The sequence below is a fragment of the Gambusia affinis genome, linkage group LG05, assembly GCF_019740435.1.
Source record: "Gambusia affinis linkage group LG05, SWU_Gaff_1.0, whole genome shotgun sequence".
Taxonomy (NCBI): Eukaryota; Metazoa; Chordata; class Actinopteri; order Cyprinodontiformes; family Poeciliidae; genus Gambusia; species Gambusia affinis.
Window position 1 is genome coordinate 28,273,262 of NC_057872.1, and position 18,613 is coordinate 28,291,874.

Sequence of the window (18,613 nt, forward strand, 5' to 3'; positions counted from 1 at the left end):
ACAGATACAAGCCCATTAAACTAGGAATCTGTGCCAACTGAGATAGTAATGTGTGTGACTAATACAAAAATGCAGCCATTCTTATAAATATTGAATGTAAAAAAATGTTTGTAATTAAAAATATATATGGGATATCCTTAATATTCTGCAGAATAATATACAGTTCCTCAAAAATGTTCAAATGCACCTAATTAAATTTAGATTCTTATATTTCAAGCAGTATTTTTACATGAGTGTTCTGTGTTTTGTAATTCTTTATATGAAAAGTATTTTATATATTTTTCACCTGTGGTGCCTAAATTACTGCTGATGTGCAGAAATCTCTGACTAAAATTATGCATTTTTAGGACCTTATAATAGTGTTAATTTATTTACTTATTTTTTTATTAATTTATGCTTTAAATGCTCCTTAGAGAAATTCCCAAGATGCACAAACATAATCTTTGAACAGCTGATTCCAAATTAGTTATTTTTCCTCCTGCAAGACTGAAAGGTTTCTCCCCTTTATTTCTAACTCATTCACCTCACACGCATAACACACATTTGCACACGCACTCACCTGTGCCAGGACGTCCCATGATGATGTCCTTTCGAGGGGCAGGGTGCAAACTTTCCGCTGGTAGGATCAGAGGGAGCAGAGCTGTGGGAGAGGGGTGACAGGGAACCGGCTGCTGGACCTCTCCACCAAACCCGGTACACTTGTTGTCTTCTTGTTCTCCGGAGCTGTCCGTGTTACTCAGAGCTGAAGCTGTCACTGTTGTGCTTACAGCAACCGAGAGGGCTTGGAGGGGGGTGGCAGTAGGGTCAGTGGAAGGTAGAGAGGAAGATGTTGGGGAAACAAGTACTAGAGTTTGGGCTGGGCTCCGCAAGAAGACAGTACCGTTGGGTACTGTTGCTGCAGCAGCATTAATTGGGACGGGAACCTGGAGGCCCGTGACAGGTTGAGGAGGAAGGGGGGTTAAAGCAATGTCTTTAGGTGGAGTGTTATCTATAGCTGCCTCGTTTCTTCCTCCTCCTCTTTCCAAGGGAGACTCTGTGAACCTCACTAGAGGGACTTCAGGATTTCGAACAATGACAGGGGAGTCCCGCAAAGTTTGCTGGGGTATAGGGACCACTCGCCGAGGCCCTCCGTCAGTGGAGAGGGGAGAGGGAGGGGTTGCGGACACGAGCAGAGGAGGAGGAGAGGCAGCAGCAGAGGATGGGGGCCTGCTGGAAGAAGGTGTGTTCAGTCCTTTAAACTGGGAGAGGGTGGGTGTATGTGTGCGGGAATGTGATGCTGGTGTTTGGGGTGAAAGCACCCTGAAAGAGTTGCTGAGGTCCCCCAGTTCCAGCTCTGTTTTGGGTGTATAATCGTGGTGGTGTGAGGGAAGAGGTGGTGGAGGGGGTGCATCTGATTTTCTCTTGCTGGGGCTCATGGGGACCGTAAACGTCAGGTTACTGTGGAAGGAGGTCTGGACACCCGAAACATGTCTCTCCCTTTCACCTGCTCCTGTTAGGGTTGTTGGTTTACTGCCCCCTCCCCCTCCACCCCCTGTACCACTGGGCTGCCGGTGTCGCCGGTGTTGTAAGACTGGGGATGCAGTAATAGGGGAGAAGGTAGCCGGCCTGAAACCAAACAGTGGAGAGGGTGAGGGAGAGGGGGCAGGGGAAAAGGGAGACTGATTGGAGATAGGGGAGAAGGATGGAGTGCCTGAGCGGGAGCTACCTAACGACACAAGCATGGTGGCAGCCTCGCACTCATCTAAATCAAACCTTGATGACAGTTCATGAGGGAGGAGGGAAGGAAGGACCAAGCGAGGTCTGGAGTCTCCTCTGCTGCTGGTCTCGCTGCTCTCTCTTGAGGTCTCGTCCCACTCAAACTCACTGCTTGTTCTCCCCCGAAGGTCTGAAGGGGTCACCGTCCCTGAACTGCTGCCTCCCCCTCCTTTCTCCCCCCCTGCTGCCTCCATTTCTTTGGTTTTCATGGACAAGTGTCTAGAGCAGTATCCTCGACGCTGAGACTCCTTCATACAGCCCTCCCTAGAGCACAACCTCCTCCACTGCTTCCCATTGAACTTCTTACGGATGCCATTGGGAGTGCACACCACGTCTCCTTTTTTATATTTCTGCTGAGCCAGCGAGAGAGGAGTCCTAGAACGAGAGGAGCCAGGAGAGGAGCCCACACCAGAAGTGGGAGTAGGGGTCTGGGTGGGAGTGGTCTTGGTTAGAGGTAGGTTTGGAGTGGTGTTGCTTATTTCATGGGTTAGTAAAGCAGGGGATGGGGTTGGCAGAGGATTAGTTATTGTAGAGAGATGAGGTGGTCCTACACCCCTCACCAATGAGAGGTGAGTGGATGTAGGAACGTAACTACTCGGCTTGGAGACAATGTTTCTGTACTGGGAGGTTCCAGTATTTGCTTTTGGACCAATGGAATGACCCATGTTAAAATGAGATACCTCAACATCTTCCTCTGGTGTGTTAGGTTGTTTCTGTCTTTCTCTGCCCGACAAGTTGCTTTCACATCCATGACTTGTGATGGTCACTACACTGGAGCTTACAGTGGAGGAACTGGCAGGTGAATGCACAGATCCAGAAGTGTGTACTCCTGCAGACCCCTCATGTGAAAATGCAGGGCCCAGCCGTGCTCCACCTCCCAGGACCCCCATGCCGATACTTAACTGGCAGACTTCTCTCTCTACCTCCATCTCCTCCCGGCGTTCCCTCTCCTCCCTTTCCCTCTCAAGCTCTCTCTCCTTTGCTTTCCCACCGTCTAACTGGGAGACCTCCCACGGAGGGATGAGTAGTCTCAGGCTCTGTCGGGACACCCAGACAACCCGACCCGTTACTTTGCCTTTCTCTTTCTCCCCCACCAACTTTTCACCCAGAGTTTCTCTGTCTTCATTTAGGAGTACCTGGTAAGGAAACGAGACACCAGGGTGGGGGTCCACCTGAACAACAACCCCCTCTCTGTACAACAGAGGACTCCTTTCCTCCTCACCAAATGGGACACACACTCGAGTCCCAACAGCTACGGGGGAAATGCCAGGTGGGGGTGCATCTAAGATGAAGTGGACAGCACTCTCAGCCTCTATAGAGGGTGTCACCATAGTCCCACCACAAAAGGGGTATTTAACAAGGGTTTCTTCTCCTTGGAGCTGAACTTCAACACTACCTCCACTTACCCTGCGCACCACCCCTGGTCTAAACACAGGAGATTGGAGGCAGGAATCTGTACCGTTGGCAGTCTTCATGTCACTCTCCATTTTTCTTTTTTGTTGGTGAGCCAGAACTCTCTGGTTTTTCATGCCTTTAGCCAAAGCTTCAGCTAGTCCCTCTGAAAGACTGACCTCTTTAGGCTGTGAGTTTTGGAAAGGAGCAAGGATGTGGATATTAGCATTTGGTCCTGTTGCCTCCATCACATCCAGGTCAGAAGAATGCTCACTAGCTGTATCGGTAGAGGAAGAGCGTGTCGAGTTAGGGGCACCCTCCAATTCATTTTCCCCAGTTAGTGAGTCTTTTTCCTTGGAATGTGATGTCCTGAGGGTTTTATCCTTCACTGAGACAAAATGGTTTGCTTCTGTAGCTTTACTGTCTACTGTTAATACTGATGGCTGATTACCTGAGCAATTATTACTTTTGCTATTAATGCTATTTATATAAGTACTATGGCTTCCAGGACAACTGTTACTACTGCCAGTCATACTGGTAATACCACTTGTAGTGATACTGGAAGTACTGCTATTTATGCTCACATTAGTGCCTTTATTAATGCTGTTAGGAATCTTGTTATTATGCTTAAAAATATTATTGAGAGTATTCACACTTTCACTGTTTTTACTGTTGATACTGCCATAACTGTTAGATATGAGGGCAGGGCTGGGGATAGGAATATTATTTGTGACACTTGCATTGTTAGCAAAGTGCTCATACATGTATTTTTTCTTGGGTACGCGCGCTTTGAATGTGGCCGTCTTCCTACTGGAAACTGAGGCCAAACTAGGACTGTGATTGGTGGCTTGCGGGGGTGCAGCTATGCCAAGTGGAGCTGGGGCAGAGGTAGGCAATACTACAGAATCAGTGGGTGGAGAACTGTTTCCATTTGTCCCCACTGTTTTTTCCTTTTCAGTCTTTTCTTCTGGCTTCTTTCCATCACTTGTGTCTGACACCACAGGTTTCATTTGCTCGGTAGTCTCCTGCTTAGTGGTAGTATTGCTGTTTGTGATCGGTTCGTCATCTGAGTTGGCTTCTGTGGGCGCTGGGGTGTATTTGCGTTTGGAAGGAGTGCTGGGTGTGTGCTGTGTAGTTCTGACAAGCGTCTCCTTCTTGACTCTTTTGGAGTCTTTCTCTTTTACGGGATGAGAACCAACTCGTTTTTTTCCTCCTCTGCCTCTTGTTAATGGTGGAGATCGTCTTCTATTTGTCTTCAATGGTCCCATCTCTTGCTCACTGTACACAAAGTGCTGCAGATTATATGAGGCTCCTCTTTTATATTTTAAGGCACTCCTTTAAATATTTTGCTCTCTTCTTCTTTTCTTCTGTGCTTTTTCTGTTCATCTGCTTTCCACCATGCGATCTGAAAAAGAGAAGGGAGATAAAGCAGACAGACAGGTGGTTATTTATTGTCTTCACAATCAGAAAACGCTAAGGAAAAAAATTACATCATACATGGAATTCAGTTACACTGCACTACTCACATTGGCTCAATATCTAGAGTACGCTTTCAGTGGACATATCCTCCATGCCTGCCCTGATTCACTGTGAAGTGCATGGATTCATACATGTCGTTGTGTGCTAAAAAAACATTAAACCTGGATTCCAGTTTTACAAAAATGATCGCTAGAGGAAAAAAAAAACTTTTCTTAAGCTATTTCCTTAAAAAAATCTAAATATTGTTCCAAAACATTTCTCCTGACTCTAAAATAATTATAAAACAAGTAAATAATTAGGATCTTGCAGCACGAGAGCTTGTGACATGAAAATCCCACAACATTTCTTTTCAAATAGAAGTCTATTTCATGAAGCAGTGTGCCTTTTTACTTTAAGAGATTATTATCATGTCTGCATATTGACTTGCTTGCCACCCTGTATGTAGACTCAGTGCTTTTATTTTAAAGCAACAAACCAAGTACTTCATGACTTGCCCTCAACTAACGAAGACTTCTTGACAGGCTGGCTGATAATACTTGGTAACAACAGCGTTGAAGAAGCAAAATGTATATGTGGTGTGATAGATGAATTACATATGATTTACGAATGATTTATATTTGGGTTGCAAGGTATTAGGATAATGTAGTTTTTGACGTTAGCGGATTTCATAATGACAACATGACATACAATAAATAAATACCTAAGTAAACAGTAATTATGTCTTTCTGCTTTTGATTCATGGTGAAAATAGTCCTTGTACGGTAGAAAGTGTATGAACCAACTGGAAGTGAAAATCAGTTTCTTCTTTCCACCTTATCTGGTGCTGGGCAAAAAAGACTATTTTGATTATTAAGTGAGAAACAAAATATGTCAAAAACTATATAGGTGGGTTTTAGAAGGCAATAAGACAGATGACACATGAGGCTTAACAGGCTATGAGTGGGTACACCAGATGGATGAGAGACTGCAAACAGTAGTCTGAACTACATTTATGCCATTTGCTAGTTGTACTTAAACATATTTGCATTATTAAACAGTAATACAAATAGGAATGAAATACTATGAAATTACTAATTGAGAATGTGCCATTATTAATCAATAAAATCCTGTAAGTTTTAAGGAAGCTTAGGAGTTATTTAATAAAATATTCTGAAAACTAAATCTCATTAGTTACAATCAATATTTTGACACTTATTTGTTCTTTAAGTTTGTACAGAAACAGATTCAACCTTACAAACTAGAACCACTAATGATTATCAAAACCATTCAATGCAACACAATTGGGATGTTTTTGTTGTTCTTATCACCCAGTTCTAATCTCAAACAGTTTTATAGAAAAAAAAGCTGAATTTCACTATGTCTGCATATTTGTAGTTTCTTGAGGAATATTCTACTATAAGAATTTAGAGAAACTAAATGCATTCAACCTATCTAATTAGATAATATCTATTAATATCCAAAAACGCTGATACATTTGCAATATTTTGTGAGGCCCAAATTTGTACGCACTGTCAGATTACTGTGACTGGATAATGATTCGTTGCTAACTATACAGAATTTGGCATCTGCTTTATAGCTTCCCATCACAATCAAACTGCAGTTTTGCTGTTTTTAAAGAATCCTGTCTAGTTTAAAGTCTAAATCACCAAGACCAGCCAAATTTCCTCAGGATAATTCTTCACTAAACAGAGGTGCATTGCTAGGGATGCATTGATGTGAATATTTGAGCAGACATGAATGCTAAAACAGTTTTCATTGATGATTGTTTGAAATTTTATTTAGATAAATATATGTATAGGTATCTTTTATGTGTCCTATTTGGCAGCGTACCACTCAGAGTTGTTGTCTAAGTGCCAAGGAGAAGCCCAATATATTTAATTTCATGAGTGGAGCCTTACGGCTTTCGCTATTGCTTTGATATATATATACACATATTTATTTAGATAAATATATGTATTATTTATATGTTATAAATCTAATATATTAAATGCATAATAAGTTTATTCTAATATATAAACTTTATAAGAAATTGCTTTGGGTTTATTTCAAATGTAATGGACACAGAGACAAAAAAAAGGGACAAAGAGAAAAAACGTAAGGAAGAGCGATGGAGCAAAATGTTAAAAGGGAATGAGAGAAACTGAGAGAAAGAAGAATAAAGAGAATACAAGAAAATGCCCTAGAGGTCTGCAGGTCCTTTACAACACGGTTTGAAGTCTGTGAAAGCTGTAATCTAGATTTAAAAATAAACAAAGAAAAACGTTTGGATCCTTAACTTTCCCAAAAATATATTTAAAATCTTGTCTCATTCTTGTGAACTCGTTATTGTGCACTGTCTCCTTTCTTAAGCTGGATGTATCATTACAAATCTAGAAATATAAAGTTTATATTGTAACAACGATGAAGAAGTTTATTGTCAAGCCTGACTGAGTCTCTTGTTGATTTGCAAAAAAAATGTAAGAGGTCACCTAAAACATTTTGTATCAAAAGCAATAAAGGAAAGGAAGAAAGGAGAAAAAGAAAAAGATATCTTTAGTCTTTTTTCATTTAAACACACACACATTAAAGTCTCTATTATTGTTTGCATGATCCCTCCACTCAATTCGCTCCATCCACTTCAACATGTGACAGCAAAGCTTTCTCACACTGCGCATTATGGACGTGATGCTATGCGATCGACATGGGAGTGAACATTTGTTTTGACTTCCATCAGAGGAAAATAGCTGGCGGAGGCCTGGGTGAGGTCACAACTACAACACGAGTGGGAGAAAAAGAGGAATACACGGCTGTTTGGTTGTTTGATCAAACAGGCTGTTCCTGTGTAGTCAGTGGGAATTTCCACAGTCATTCTAGCACTCGTCGGCTCCCTCTCACTTCTTCTCGAGGTCTCAGTTTTTCATAGTCGCCTTTTGTCAGTGTCACACTGATACTCTCTCTTTTTCTCACACGCACATACACACACTCATGTTTCACCAAAAAGACAATATAACTGGAATAATCTGCCTCGGTAAGATATGCCCAAAATGAGAGAAATTAAAAGCCTGGCGCAGGATCAGGCACACTCACTGATGCAAGATTACAAGCTTAATAAAATGACACACACACACAAATTTACACGCATACACACTTACAGCAAGCCGTACAGACGTATGCATATGTGTTCCCCCTTCGGTTATGCTCAGCAACTCACCCACATGTGCAAATGCATGATTTCCGACAAATGCAGATATAAACACTTGCCCACTAATTCATACAGTACACGTATACACTTTCTGTCCTGACATTGAAAAAGTTTCTCTGTCTTTCAGACACAAACACACACACACACACACAAGGTGACCTCAATGTTAGCTGATTAACAACAACAACATAAATGAGTAACACACCAGTACCTCTTCGTGTCGTACAAAAACTCATCTCTCCCTAGACAAAAATGACTAATCAAAACCAAGAGTCGTTCACGCAATCATCACTGTATCACAGCATAAACTGTCTATAGGTTTGGCTCACAACACAAGAAGGGACCCTGTCATTTATTAATTCCTGCATCAGTCCCTGTAAATGGGCTTTTACACAAATTTGAAACAGTCAATCCAATAAAGATCAAAATTGGACAAATTTATCTCTAAGCTCATTTATAAATTTTAAATAAATGCATTATTTGTTCTAAGAATGGATCAAATTGGATTGATGCCACATTTTTTAACTAAAACAATCAGAGACAGATTAGGAAATTTTGATTTGATGCATCAAATGAAGATAATCTTGTAGTTTCTTCCTTTTTTCCTAGTCTCAAACCTTGCAGCAGTTTTCTCTTTTATGTGTCATGGGTCTTAAGAAAAATCTAAACTGGTCAAAATTGGCACTGGTCTAACTTTAAAGAAAACCAGAAAAATGCCTCGGCCAAGATAAGAATGATTGGTGCCTCTCTAGTTTCTCAAACTGACCTTTTCAGTGACGTTTCAAAGAGAAACAACGCTTTAAAAACACAACCTGAAAGACATCTGTGCATAATAAATAGTAACTACAAACTCTAAACGGAGCTCTAAAAGTGCATGATAGAACTGGATTTAATTTAACATAAATATGTTGGTTTATGTCTCACTGATTTGTAGTAAGCACATTCAGATTTTATAAAAACATCCAGTAAATGAGTGTAGTGGATAATCAAACTAGCAGAACATTTTATACTTCAAATCTAAATTATTTCCAACAAAAACACACAAGTTTAATCTCTGATACTGTATATAGATGTGTATTTATGAATTGTGTTAAACTGTTAATCTCTGAAAATAATGAAAAAGAAAAAAAAAGGAGAAAACTCTGACTGAAGGACCATTTCTCCCACCAGTACCAGACCAAGTACCCCTTCATTAGAGGAGACGATGGGGCCTGGACTGGGAATGCTGGGTCTGTATAGGAACTTTTGAAAAATGGGAAAAAAGGAAGGAGTGAGAGCCACATTCTGACTGTTTGGCTAAATGACTGGCGAGGATGTGATCTTAGCACAGAAAAATGTGCTTGGTCATGCTCATGGCCATCCCAAAACGGTCAAGACTTTGGCTGATAAGCCAGTGGGAGGCTTATCAGGCATTTCATTTCCAGAGTAGTTATAACCAAAGGAAAATGTATATCATTTTGATTATGAATTACCCTTTTGGTATTTTATTATTTTCGATATAGAAAGTTTAATGTGTTTTTGCTTTCCCCAACTACAATGACAAGAAAAACTACACAGATTGCATGAGGTATCTGTTATTTCCATGCTTAAGAAAAGCAGAGAATTGAAATACTGCATGTGACTTAATCCTTAACTTAAAAATCAAAAATCACCAATACATGATGACCACTAGCTTCTTGAAAAAAGTGTTATGATACAAACAAGCAAGTCTGAATCAGAATTTCTCTGTGGTGGAAGCTGCTGAAGTGCATAAAATGTCAGTCAAAATTTTGGAAGAAAAAGTTAAATGCTGAAAATAAAATTTTGTTCTCCTCTGGGCTGAATTTGGATGAAGGAGAAAAAGGAATTTAGAGGTGATTTGGACAACTCCTGACACTGTCCAGCCAACATTAGAGGCAGCCACCATTAAACTTGCTGCTGCTTTGGTCTAAAGCAAACTGTAAATCTTACATTGATAGAAAATTGCAATCTCCATGGTAATAAACTGGACTCCCCCTTTAAACGACAAAAATTGTCTGTTTCACCCAATAAAAACAGAGGATATAGGGACCCTCCTTATAATGTAGCCGCAGTCGGCAGCAAAACCAAACTTTACACACACTAAATGCCCTCTCTGGAATTTACAGCGTAGTCATGCATACTGTTAAACTCTCCCTTGGACTTGTACATTATCACACACTTACTTTACCATGTAAACAATCTCCTATACGTACATAACTCCATTTTCACTGTATAAATTTTGCATATCTGAAATTAATACACAAATGTTTTCTGATGAGTTTAAAGTAAAGAATTTCATTGAGTTTTTCAGTTTGGATGCAGGTGCATGTAAAGCACCAGGCACGTACACTCACTCCGCTCGGTCATTTATAAAGAGTTCTCATCTCTGTGTTGCCACGAGAAAATTAAGTTATGGAGTATTTATTACTTAACTATGAGACTCTAATAAACAGATGACAGTTTATTATGTTTGTCAAAGAGGAGAAAGCATGTGTCCCGCTGCATGATGGCACAGGTCGTGTGTATGAAATGAAAGAAGGTGTGGGGTGCAATCAAGCGGCTTGTTGTACAGAAGGTATCAGCCGTGTTTGGACCGTGTTTGAACCATGTCTGCCTCGTGCAATGCTGCATTGGCAGCTCATGTCAAAGAGAATGTATGCATGTAGGCATCATGCAGCTCATCCTTCCCTCCTGAAACATTTTATGGGTGTCTGTCTGGGCGCAGGGCTGCAGTGACAGAGGAGGCAGAACGTAAAGAGGAGGAAAGAAGGACGGCCGTGATGGTGAAGACTGTCGTGGTCCTCGTACTCTTCGGTATAGCAGGGCGGTTTTGCCCTTAACTGGGTCACCGGAGAACACACACACACGTGAAACGGGAAAAAAGCAGACAACATGTTCTCTTCAACAAACACGATTTTGTTTATAAGCTCATGCATGAGAGGGAGGTGATTGTACAGACAACATGATTTGAATAGAAGAATATGGGGTTCTGGTATTTTAGGGTGAGCTTTGTGTGTTTGTGTCTGCATGCATGAATGCAAGTGAAAGGGGCCGCTTGTTACAGAAAGAGAATATTGTTCCTTTGTAGAAATACTGGTAATTGTTTAGTAGATCGGTGCAGATATTAAATAACATTTTTTTCTTCATAACATTATGAAGAAAAAAAAGAGATGCACCGATCATGTTTTCCCTGCTGATAATGATGTCTGTTTTTCTATCAGGTTCAACACTATTTCTCCCCCCACCTCGTAAGGTCTGTAACACACAAAAGACAAAGAAATGTGGTGGTTTTGAACTGAGCATAAATGAGGGAATGAAAAAAAACATTAAATCTATGCAAAAAAGCACGTCTAAAAACAGATGTATTAAAGTAATTGATGCAGCTATACATTGAAAATAAAGGGAGTTCATTTATGAACAGGAAAAATAATCACATATTTCAGTATTCCAATCAGGGAAAATTGGACAATTCCGATCTCTGGCCTATTGATCAGTGCATCTTTAATAAAATATAAGCACTAAGAACGTCTGACATTTGTACACATTGTGGCCAGGATAGATCGTGGGTTTTTGTGGCATAGATCAGAGGTGACTCTTCCTGTTTGGGACCAAATGGCAGAAATGCCAATGTCACATCAATGTCCAGCTGCTCAACAACATCAGGACCACACAGGAGCATTAATGAGGATAATGGGGAATGCATGCCACAGTGGGAACATGCAGGACAGATGAAGTCAAAATGTCCTAAACAAGCGTCTAATGATTTGAGATAAATGTTGCAAAACTGCTAGAAATGTGCAGATTTCATGGGATGCCTCGAATATGATTGCGGGATAGCAGAGCAGGAAAGTAGAGTGACAACGAGAGGAGGGAAAAGCCGAGAAAACACTGAAAGCATCCCCGGCTTCTCTGTGAGTACTACGAGAGGCGCTCTACAATGTCAAAGGAGTATATTATGACTCGAGGCGGTCAGGCGCTTTGCTGTGCAGGATTGTGAAAAAAATTACACAGACCAATCGGTTTTAAAGTAACACTTAATTATCTCAACCCCAATTATTCCTCATGCAGCATTGTTTTCTATGCAAGAAACGCACTATAACGGAAAAGTGTGCACGAAAGCACAACCGAGTAGAGATTTCCTAACGTTGCAAGGAACCGAGGGTATATAAAACTTAGATGAACACAGAAATCTTTTCGTTATCGCTCTAGTAAGCAGCCGTGGCATTAGTAGTATAGTGGTGGTTGTAGTAGTCGTAGTAAGCCTACGACACGGTGGTACAAGATAACCACAAAATGACGTTTTTCCCAAATGCATTTTTATATCATGCCTTGTTGATTTATTTTAAAATATCCCGAATTAGATCTCTTTTCGTGTTAGTAAACATTTAGACTGCAACGCTGCAAATAGGTCGCGTGTTTTTACTACCCTACGTGTCGCGGCTCCGCGCAAAACTCAAAAACTAAGGTCAAGAAAAAGTACTCTACAATTAACAAGGGACGTTATTGCCAACTGCATTAATGCGGGATCTTTCTGTAGGAGGATGGGGAAACATTTCAGAAAGTTTTTAGGCTGTTACGCTCCCACCCCTCCCCTGTCTTGGGTTTTTTTCCCCTCGGCTCGGAAGCCTTGTCACTCCGTTTCTCTGGACGGTGTGGAACATTCGACGACCGTTGGCGCTTCTACGTTCTAGTCTCGTGCTAACTCCTAAAAATGAAAAACGAACGTCAGTTCAGCTTCACAAACCTTTTGCTAACTTAGTTCCAACTCACCTCAAACAGCGTTTTTCCTCATTCCACAGAAAGATTTATGGTCCTATTTTCCCGATGGGGAGACTAGTACAACTCCCAGTGACATCCCTCTGCGGTCGTCTTTGAATACTTCGCACTTTACTTTTCATACACAAAACATGTCTATTCCCCTCCGCAGAAACTCAAACAAGGATACAAAAAAACTATCGCTCTCCTTTTCCACTACAGTCACAAAATGGTGAATGAACCACTAACAGCTGGGGGACCGACCAATGACAGTCCGCTGACAGTTACAGTAGCCAAACAGCGCGGGCGCTGCTGCGCAGAGGGCGTAGCGGGCTGTCAAAGTCTAGCGGACGGACAGAGAGATTCGGCCAATGGCGACAGGGATGCTGAACGAAACCCGTGTCCTGTCCCAAACTTTACAGTATCCAATGAGAGCTTTGGGAACCATAGGAACAGCATGAGGGAGGGCCGAGAGGAGGGAGTATGTGACTGCTAGCCAATAAAAAGGCACAAATGTCCCCTTCGCCTCCTCCTCTTTTCATGAGGAGTATGTTTACCATAATTGACAGCACAAGTACTATCTCTGAGTAGAGCGTGATAACACATCAACCGCTACAAGTTGATACAGGAAGGATCCAAACAGCCCTATGCGGTCACTGTCACATCTAACTGTTGCTACCTGCGTTTTTATAACTGTGTTCTCTTATCCTTTTAGCAAGACAGATTAAAACAGACGAAAAAGAAAAATGAGCTAAAGTTTACGTCCAAAAATTATTTTCGGAGTTTTCCTCACTTTGTGTGGCGCAGCCGATCATCAACTACATCCCCCCTTCCTTTTCTCTCAGCAACAGACGCTCACTTTCACTGCTTTCAGCCAATCACGGCGCAGAATCTGAGTCGCTCTGACGTAGGTGGTTTCCAAGCCACGCCCACTTATTGTAAGTGAACGGGAGCTGTCCTAGCTAACGTCAGTTCCTCGGCAGGCGATTGGTCGGACGAGGAACGTCTCGGGGCCAATGGTCGCGCGTTGCGATGATGTCATCACGAGTGTTGCCACCAGCTGGACTTACGGGGCGTGGCCTGTAGTAAACTCCGCTAACATTGTGTGTTAGTAACTTGCAGATAGTGAATATGGATTTGTATATTGAAAATGATCCCAAGTTTATGTTTTATATGATGACAAGAGTCAGATGGGCATTCTGTACGTGGCATTACTTGGATATGCAACATATGTTGGTGACCTTCAGTTTCTGCATAAACAACGTAAAATGACGCTACCTTGCAGAAGATAGGTCCATAATTGCAAACATTACATAACCGCTGGGAAGTGTGTGTAGTAGACTATCAGACTCATGCTGAGGCAGACCATCAGATCTGTGGTGAACAGTGCCCCCTGCTGGTATGCAAGAACGTAATATTGAAAATAGGAAACGTAGACTTGAAAACACAAGGAAGTCCCTGATTAGTGGTGCTGTATGTTTTGTAAGTGTATGGCAACCTCTCCCCACTGTGCTTTCCTACATTTGTGCACATTTGTGTGTGTGTGTGTGTGTAGGTGTGTGTGTGTGTGTGTGTGTGTGTGTGTGTGTGTGTGTGTGTGTGTGTGTGCGTGTGTGTGTGTGTGTGTGTTTGTATCTGCTGAAAAACTGAGACAGAAGAACTGGAAATTAATTAAACGTGGATTTAGAGTGACATCTAGCGGTGATAGGTACGCATCGCAACTGATGACAAATCCGTTAACCTACTTGAACTTTCAAATAAAAGTAGTGCAGTTTAAATCACAGTTATTTTCTTAAACAATATCCTAAACTTTAAGCAACGCACTGAGTAATAGAAGGAAGATAACCTTTGAAGAAAGCCAAAAATAAAACCAATTTAAAGTGTGTCACAAGCCATGTATGAATGTGGAAAAAGGTGATATCAAACTTTATGGTCACACTATTAATTACCCTCAAGCATGGTGGTGGTGGCAGCATCATGATGTGGGTATGCTTTCACAGGGAAAGGGACAAAGAAGCTGATCAGAATTGATTAGAAGATAAATTTCAGCAGGACAATTTTAATAACCAGATCAACAAAGGAATGATTTAAATCAGATAATGACTCTATCAAAGTATAGAATATTAAATTGGTTTTCACAAACTATCTCCTTCTAATTAGAAGCAAATTTAGTCTCTAGATGTACAAACCAGGAAGGGACATACAACAAAAAACTTGCAGTTGTTACTGCAATAAAAACCGCTGGAAAAAAATTGTACCTATGAGGCCAGAATGCATGCCGCACTTTTCAGATTTTATTTGAAAAAAAAAAATAAAAAATTAGTTAAAACAATTTTCTTTCAACTCTGCAGCTGTTTATGAGCATTTTTTTTCATGTAAAATCCCAATAAATAGAGTTATTGTTTGATGTTGAAAAATTGTGATGCTGACCATAATCACTCTAAACCTCTTTACAACTTTATCCCTGCTGTTCTCCTTGGTCTTTATGATGCTGATTGATCACTAATTTTCTCTAACAAACAGTAAACATATTGGGAGCTTAAACAACATACAGTTGACTCTGTTTATTAATTTGCTCACTTTTTTGTTTTTATTTAATTTTATTTTGTTTTATATCACATGCATGCTGTTTTATCTCCTCTTTTGTTTTATGTTATGTGTTTTTATATCTTATATTTTGTAAAGCACTTTGTTATATCTGACCTGTAAAAGGTACTGTATAAATAAAGTTTACTTATTTACTTAATTATTTGCAGCAGATTGTATTGAATGTGGGAAAAATTAAAAGAGGGCTAAATACTTTAAATACTAATCCATCCCTTTTCAGAGTTTTGTTTGCATAAAATTGGTAAATTCATGTACATTGTTGTGAAAAACCATTCATACCATAGCTTTCCTAGCCATTGTAACATATACATAACTACAGACTGGTTTCCACCAGCTCCACATTTCACTCCATCATTTGAATTTGCTCCTAAAAAAACATATAAAAGCTTGTTATTTAAACTTAGATCAGTAAAGCATTTGGACCTTATGGGGGAAAAACTGAGAACATGTCAGCTTACAAATATTTGGGCACATGGATAGATTACAAATAACAAATGGTCTTTTTCACCTCATGTAGAACATCTGCTGAAAAAGCTCAAAGCTGTACTTGGCTTCTTGTTTCGACACAAATCCTGCATGAAGCTGGAGATAAGGAAAAAGCTTGTGTAAACAACTTTCCTGAATGTGTTGTACTATGGAGACAGTATCCACAAGAACACAGCTTCAACACTTTGTTGTCTGCATGCAATATGTCACAGTGCTTTGCATTTCATCACATACTCTGCCTTCAGGAGTTAACAGTGTGAATGTTATGCCTTAACATCCTGGCATTCAGTAAAACAAAGGAGGCAACAACTGGTTCACATTCATTTTTGAAGCTGTCTTGGGTAAGCAGCCTTTATATTTGCTTCGCCTTGTGTCTCCTGTCAGAAGTTGACACAATATCACATCTGCTTCTTTTCACTGTGGCCAACATCATGCTCAGAGGATTTATTTTATGTTGCACCTTGGTGCTGGAATAATTTGCAGAAGTCATTAAAACTCCAACAGTTTAGTCAGAAGAATAAATTAAAAACTCTTCTGTGTAACTGAAGAGCGTAAATGCTATTCTTAAATCATTTAAAAGTATTTCATTAAGTCTTAATACTACAATCTATTTTTGTCCATTTTTATTTCAGAAGTACTCAAGGGAATTTTGTAATGTTTTAATTGTCTGAACCTATTATTTAATATCCTGTACTCTGGTGTGACTCCTGGCCAGGTCTGTCTTGAAAAAGAATTAATTTTATCTCAAGCAACTTCCAGGTAAAATAATGGTTAAATGAAAAAAGCTGCTTTTTAGGCAAACTTACATATTTTAGATCATCCAATTAATTTAGACATCAGATCATTTAAGTATATTTGCATATGCTATTTTTCTTTAATAAACGTTTATTTGATTAGAAGCATTTAAGTGTGAAAAACTAACATCAAACCACTGAAGGAATCTGTAACGGTGAATATTTTACTCCATGACCTCGTTTCCCTTCCTCTTCACGTAATATCCGAGTAAAGTTCCTTTAAGTTCACGGTTATAATGTGACAAAATGTTGAAAACGTTTGCACAGAGTTTGCATTCACTCCTCCTCTCACCTGCCCACATGTTTTCTCTGATGACGCCCTTGGAAATGAAGCTGAAGGTTTTTCCATGAGCCTTCAACCAAAACATGCAGTTTAAATTTCTGCTCATTTTGAATTCAGGAATCCAGACGTTTAGATATCATTCACACAGGCCATGCTGTTTGTAATTTTTTTTCCAGGTAATATGATGTTTGCTTCAAGAATTTATTGATGTCTAACTGAATCTATTTTTCCCTGAAGAAGATAAACATTTTTTAAAGCTCAAAGGAGCATCGATCTGCACTGTGAAAAGTTGAAAGAGGTCTTCTTTCTTTGTTCATCAAACATTGGCTTCATTTTTTTTCTTCTCCAGACATATTCTGCGTCAGTTCAGCTTCTATTTTAAATAAATTATTTCAAGAATGTTTTTTTAAGCATTTGCTTTGCTCATGTGTCTGTCTAGCATCTAAAGCTGAGTCTACAGTTATTTTATAGTCAGACAGGACTTTGATCTTCCTTTTCATCAGTACTAAAAGTAGTTTTCTCACAAAGTTTGAGTCCAATCTTTTCCTGTCAGCTGTCAGAGACAGTGGGTTATAAATACTTCTCCAAGCATTTATAACCTTGGGCCAAGGTTGGAAAACTGCAATGAATCTTTTAAATTAGCAACAACTGATAACTGATAACTCTGAGAAGAAATGAAACTCCCCTAACAAGTTGGTAAATGCTTCGGCTCAAAGCTATCAACTTGAACTTTCACATTATTATGCTGGTTTTCATTTTAAAAAAAGAAAAAGAAATATTTCATTTGTAGCATTTATTTATTTCCCAGCCTAACGTCATAGCAGCCATAACATGACTATGATGTTAACACATCAAACAGCCTTAGACGCTAAACAGATCAAAAAGCCTCATGATGGGTAAAATGGTGATATAGATGCAGTGGAATACAAAAGTGTATAACTGGGAAGATGAGAGAAAAATGATGCATGGCTTAAATCTTTGTTTAACAAATAAAACTCTGAAAAGTGCAGCATGGATATGTATTTGGCTCCACTGAGTCAATATTTCATGGAACCGCTTTCTAGATTCTTGTTTGAAACAAACTTTATGAAAACCTGAAATGTGCAGAAACTATTGGCTCCTCTAAATCAGGACTCAGAATTTCTTTTGTGACTTTAATATCTGTATTTTAACATCTATTTCTTATGTGTTAACATCATTGGTGTTTCCAACAATCAATAGAGACTTTTAACTGAGAAAGTGTTTGAATAATTATTGAATGTTTTTTTTCCCAGTTAACTGTATGTCCATTTAGCTGATTTAACTTATTTTCTTCCTATTTTTGATGGCGCCTAACATTTCTCTGCTCCATTTTACATCAATGGTTTCTTTTCTGACCCCTGTGCCTTGTTAGCCCCCCTGCTATGATCTCTGTCCTCCACAGTGCGCCTGACCTCTGACCTCCTCCCTTCACCCCCGCCCTGAGCAGTCACCGTCAGGCCGTCACTCAACCCTCAGAGACGCTGGACTCCTGCTGCGCCCTGGTGTCAGGGTATCATCAGGTAGCAGGAAACTCACACAGGGAAGATTTTGACTTTGAATAGACATTTAATGAGATTGCTCTTCTGTTTTATTCTCCCACTGAACTAACTGAATCCGCCCAACATAAAACCTGACCGTTTTTTAGTGCAGACAGCAGGTCTTGGTGCCAAATTCTGATTTATTTATTTATTTATTTGTTTGTTTGTTTTTTGCTAAAATCCGATTTTTAAAATTTTTTTATTGTTTTGGTTCACACAATTAAACCCAACAGTGAACGGATTACATAACCAAAGCGACCCTCATGCGCACAAGAAGAAGTTTGACTTCACGTATTTATGGAAGAAATAACTGATGCAAAGT

General features: G+C 40.0%; 1 protein-coding gene across 3 annotated transcripts in view; it reads right to left on the bottom strand.

Annotated features, from left to right (window-relative positions):
* The window catches only part of cicb (capicua transcriptional repressor b), a 47,304-nt gene extending 34,231 nt beyond the window's left edge, over nt 1-13,073 (bottom strand). For 2 of the 3 annotated variants that reach the window (XM_044117921.1, XM_044117920.1), the window contains exons 1-2: nt 12,578-13,073; nt 560-4,552 (exon numbers count right to left, since the gene is read on the bottom strand). In XM_044117921.1, the coding sequence (XP_043973856.1) occupies nt 560-4,415 (3,856 nt within the window). In that variant the 5' untranslated portion in view covers nt 4,416-4,552; nt 12,578-13,073. The remainder of the gene's footprint in view (nt 1-559; nt 4,553-12,577) is intronic. The other variant, XM_044117919.1, reaches the window with a different exon arrangement.
* Nucleotides 13,074-18,613: the final 5,540 nt, after the last annotated feature.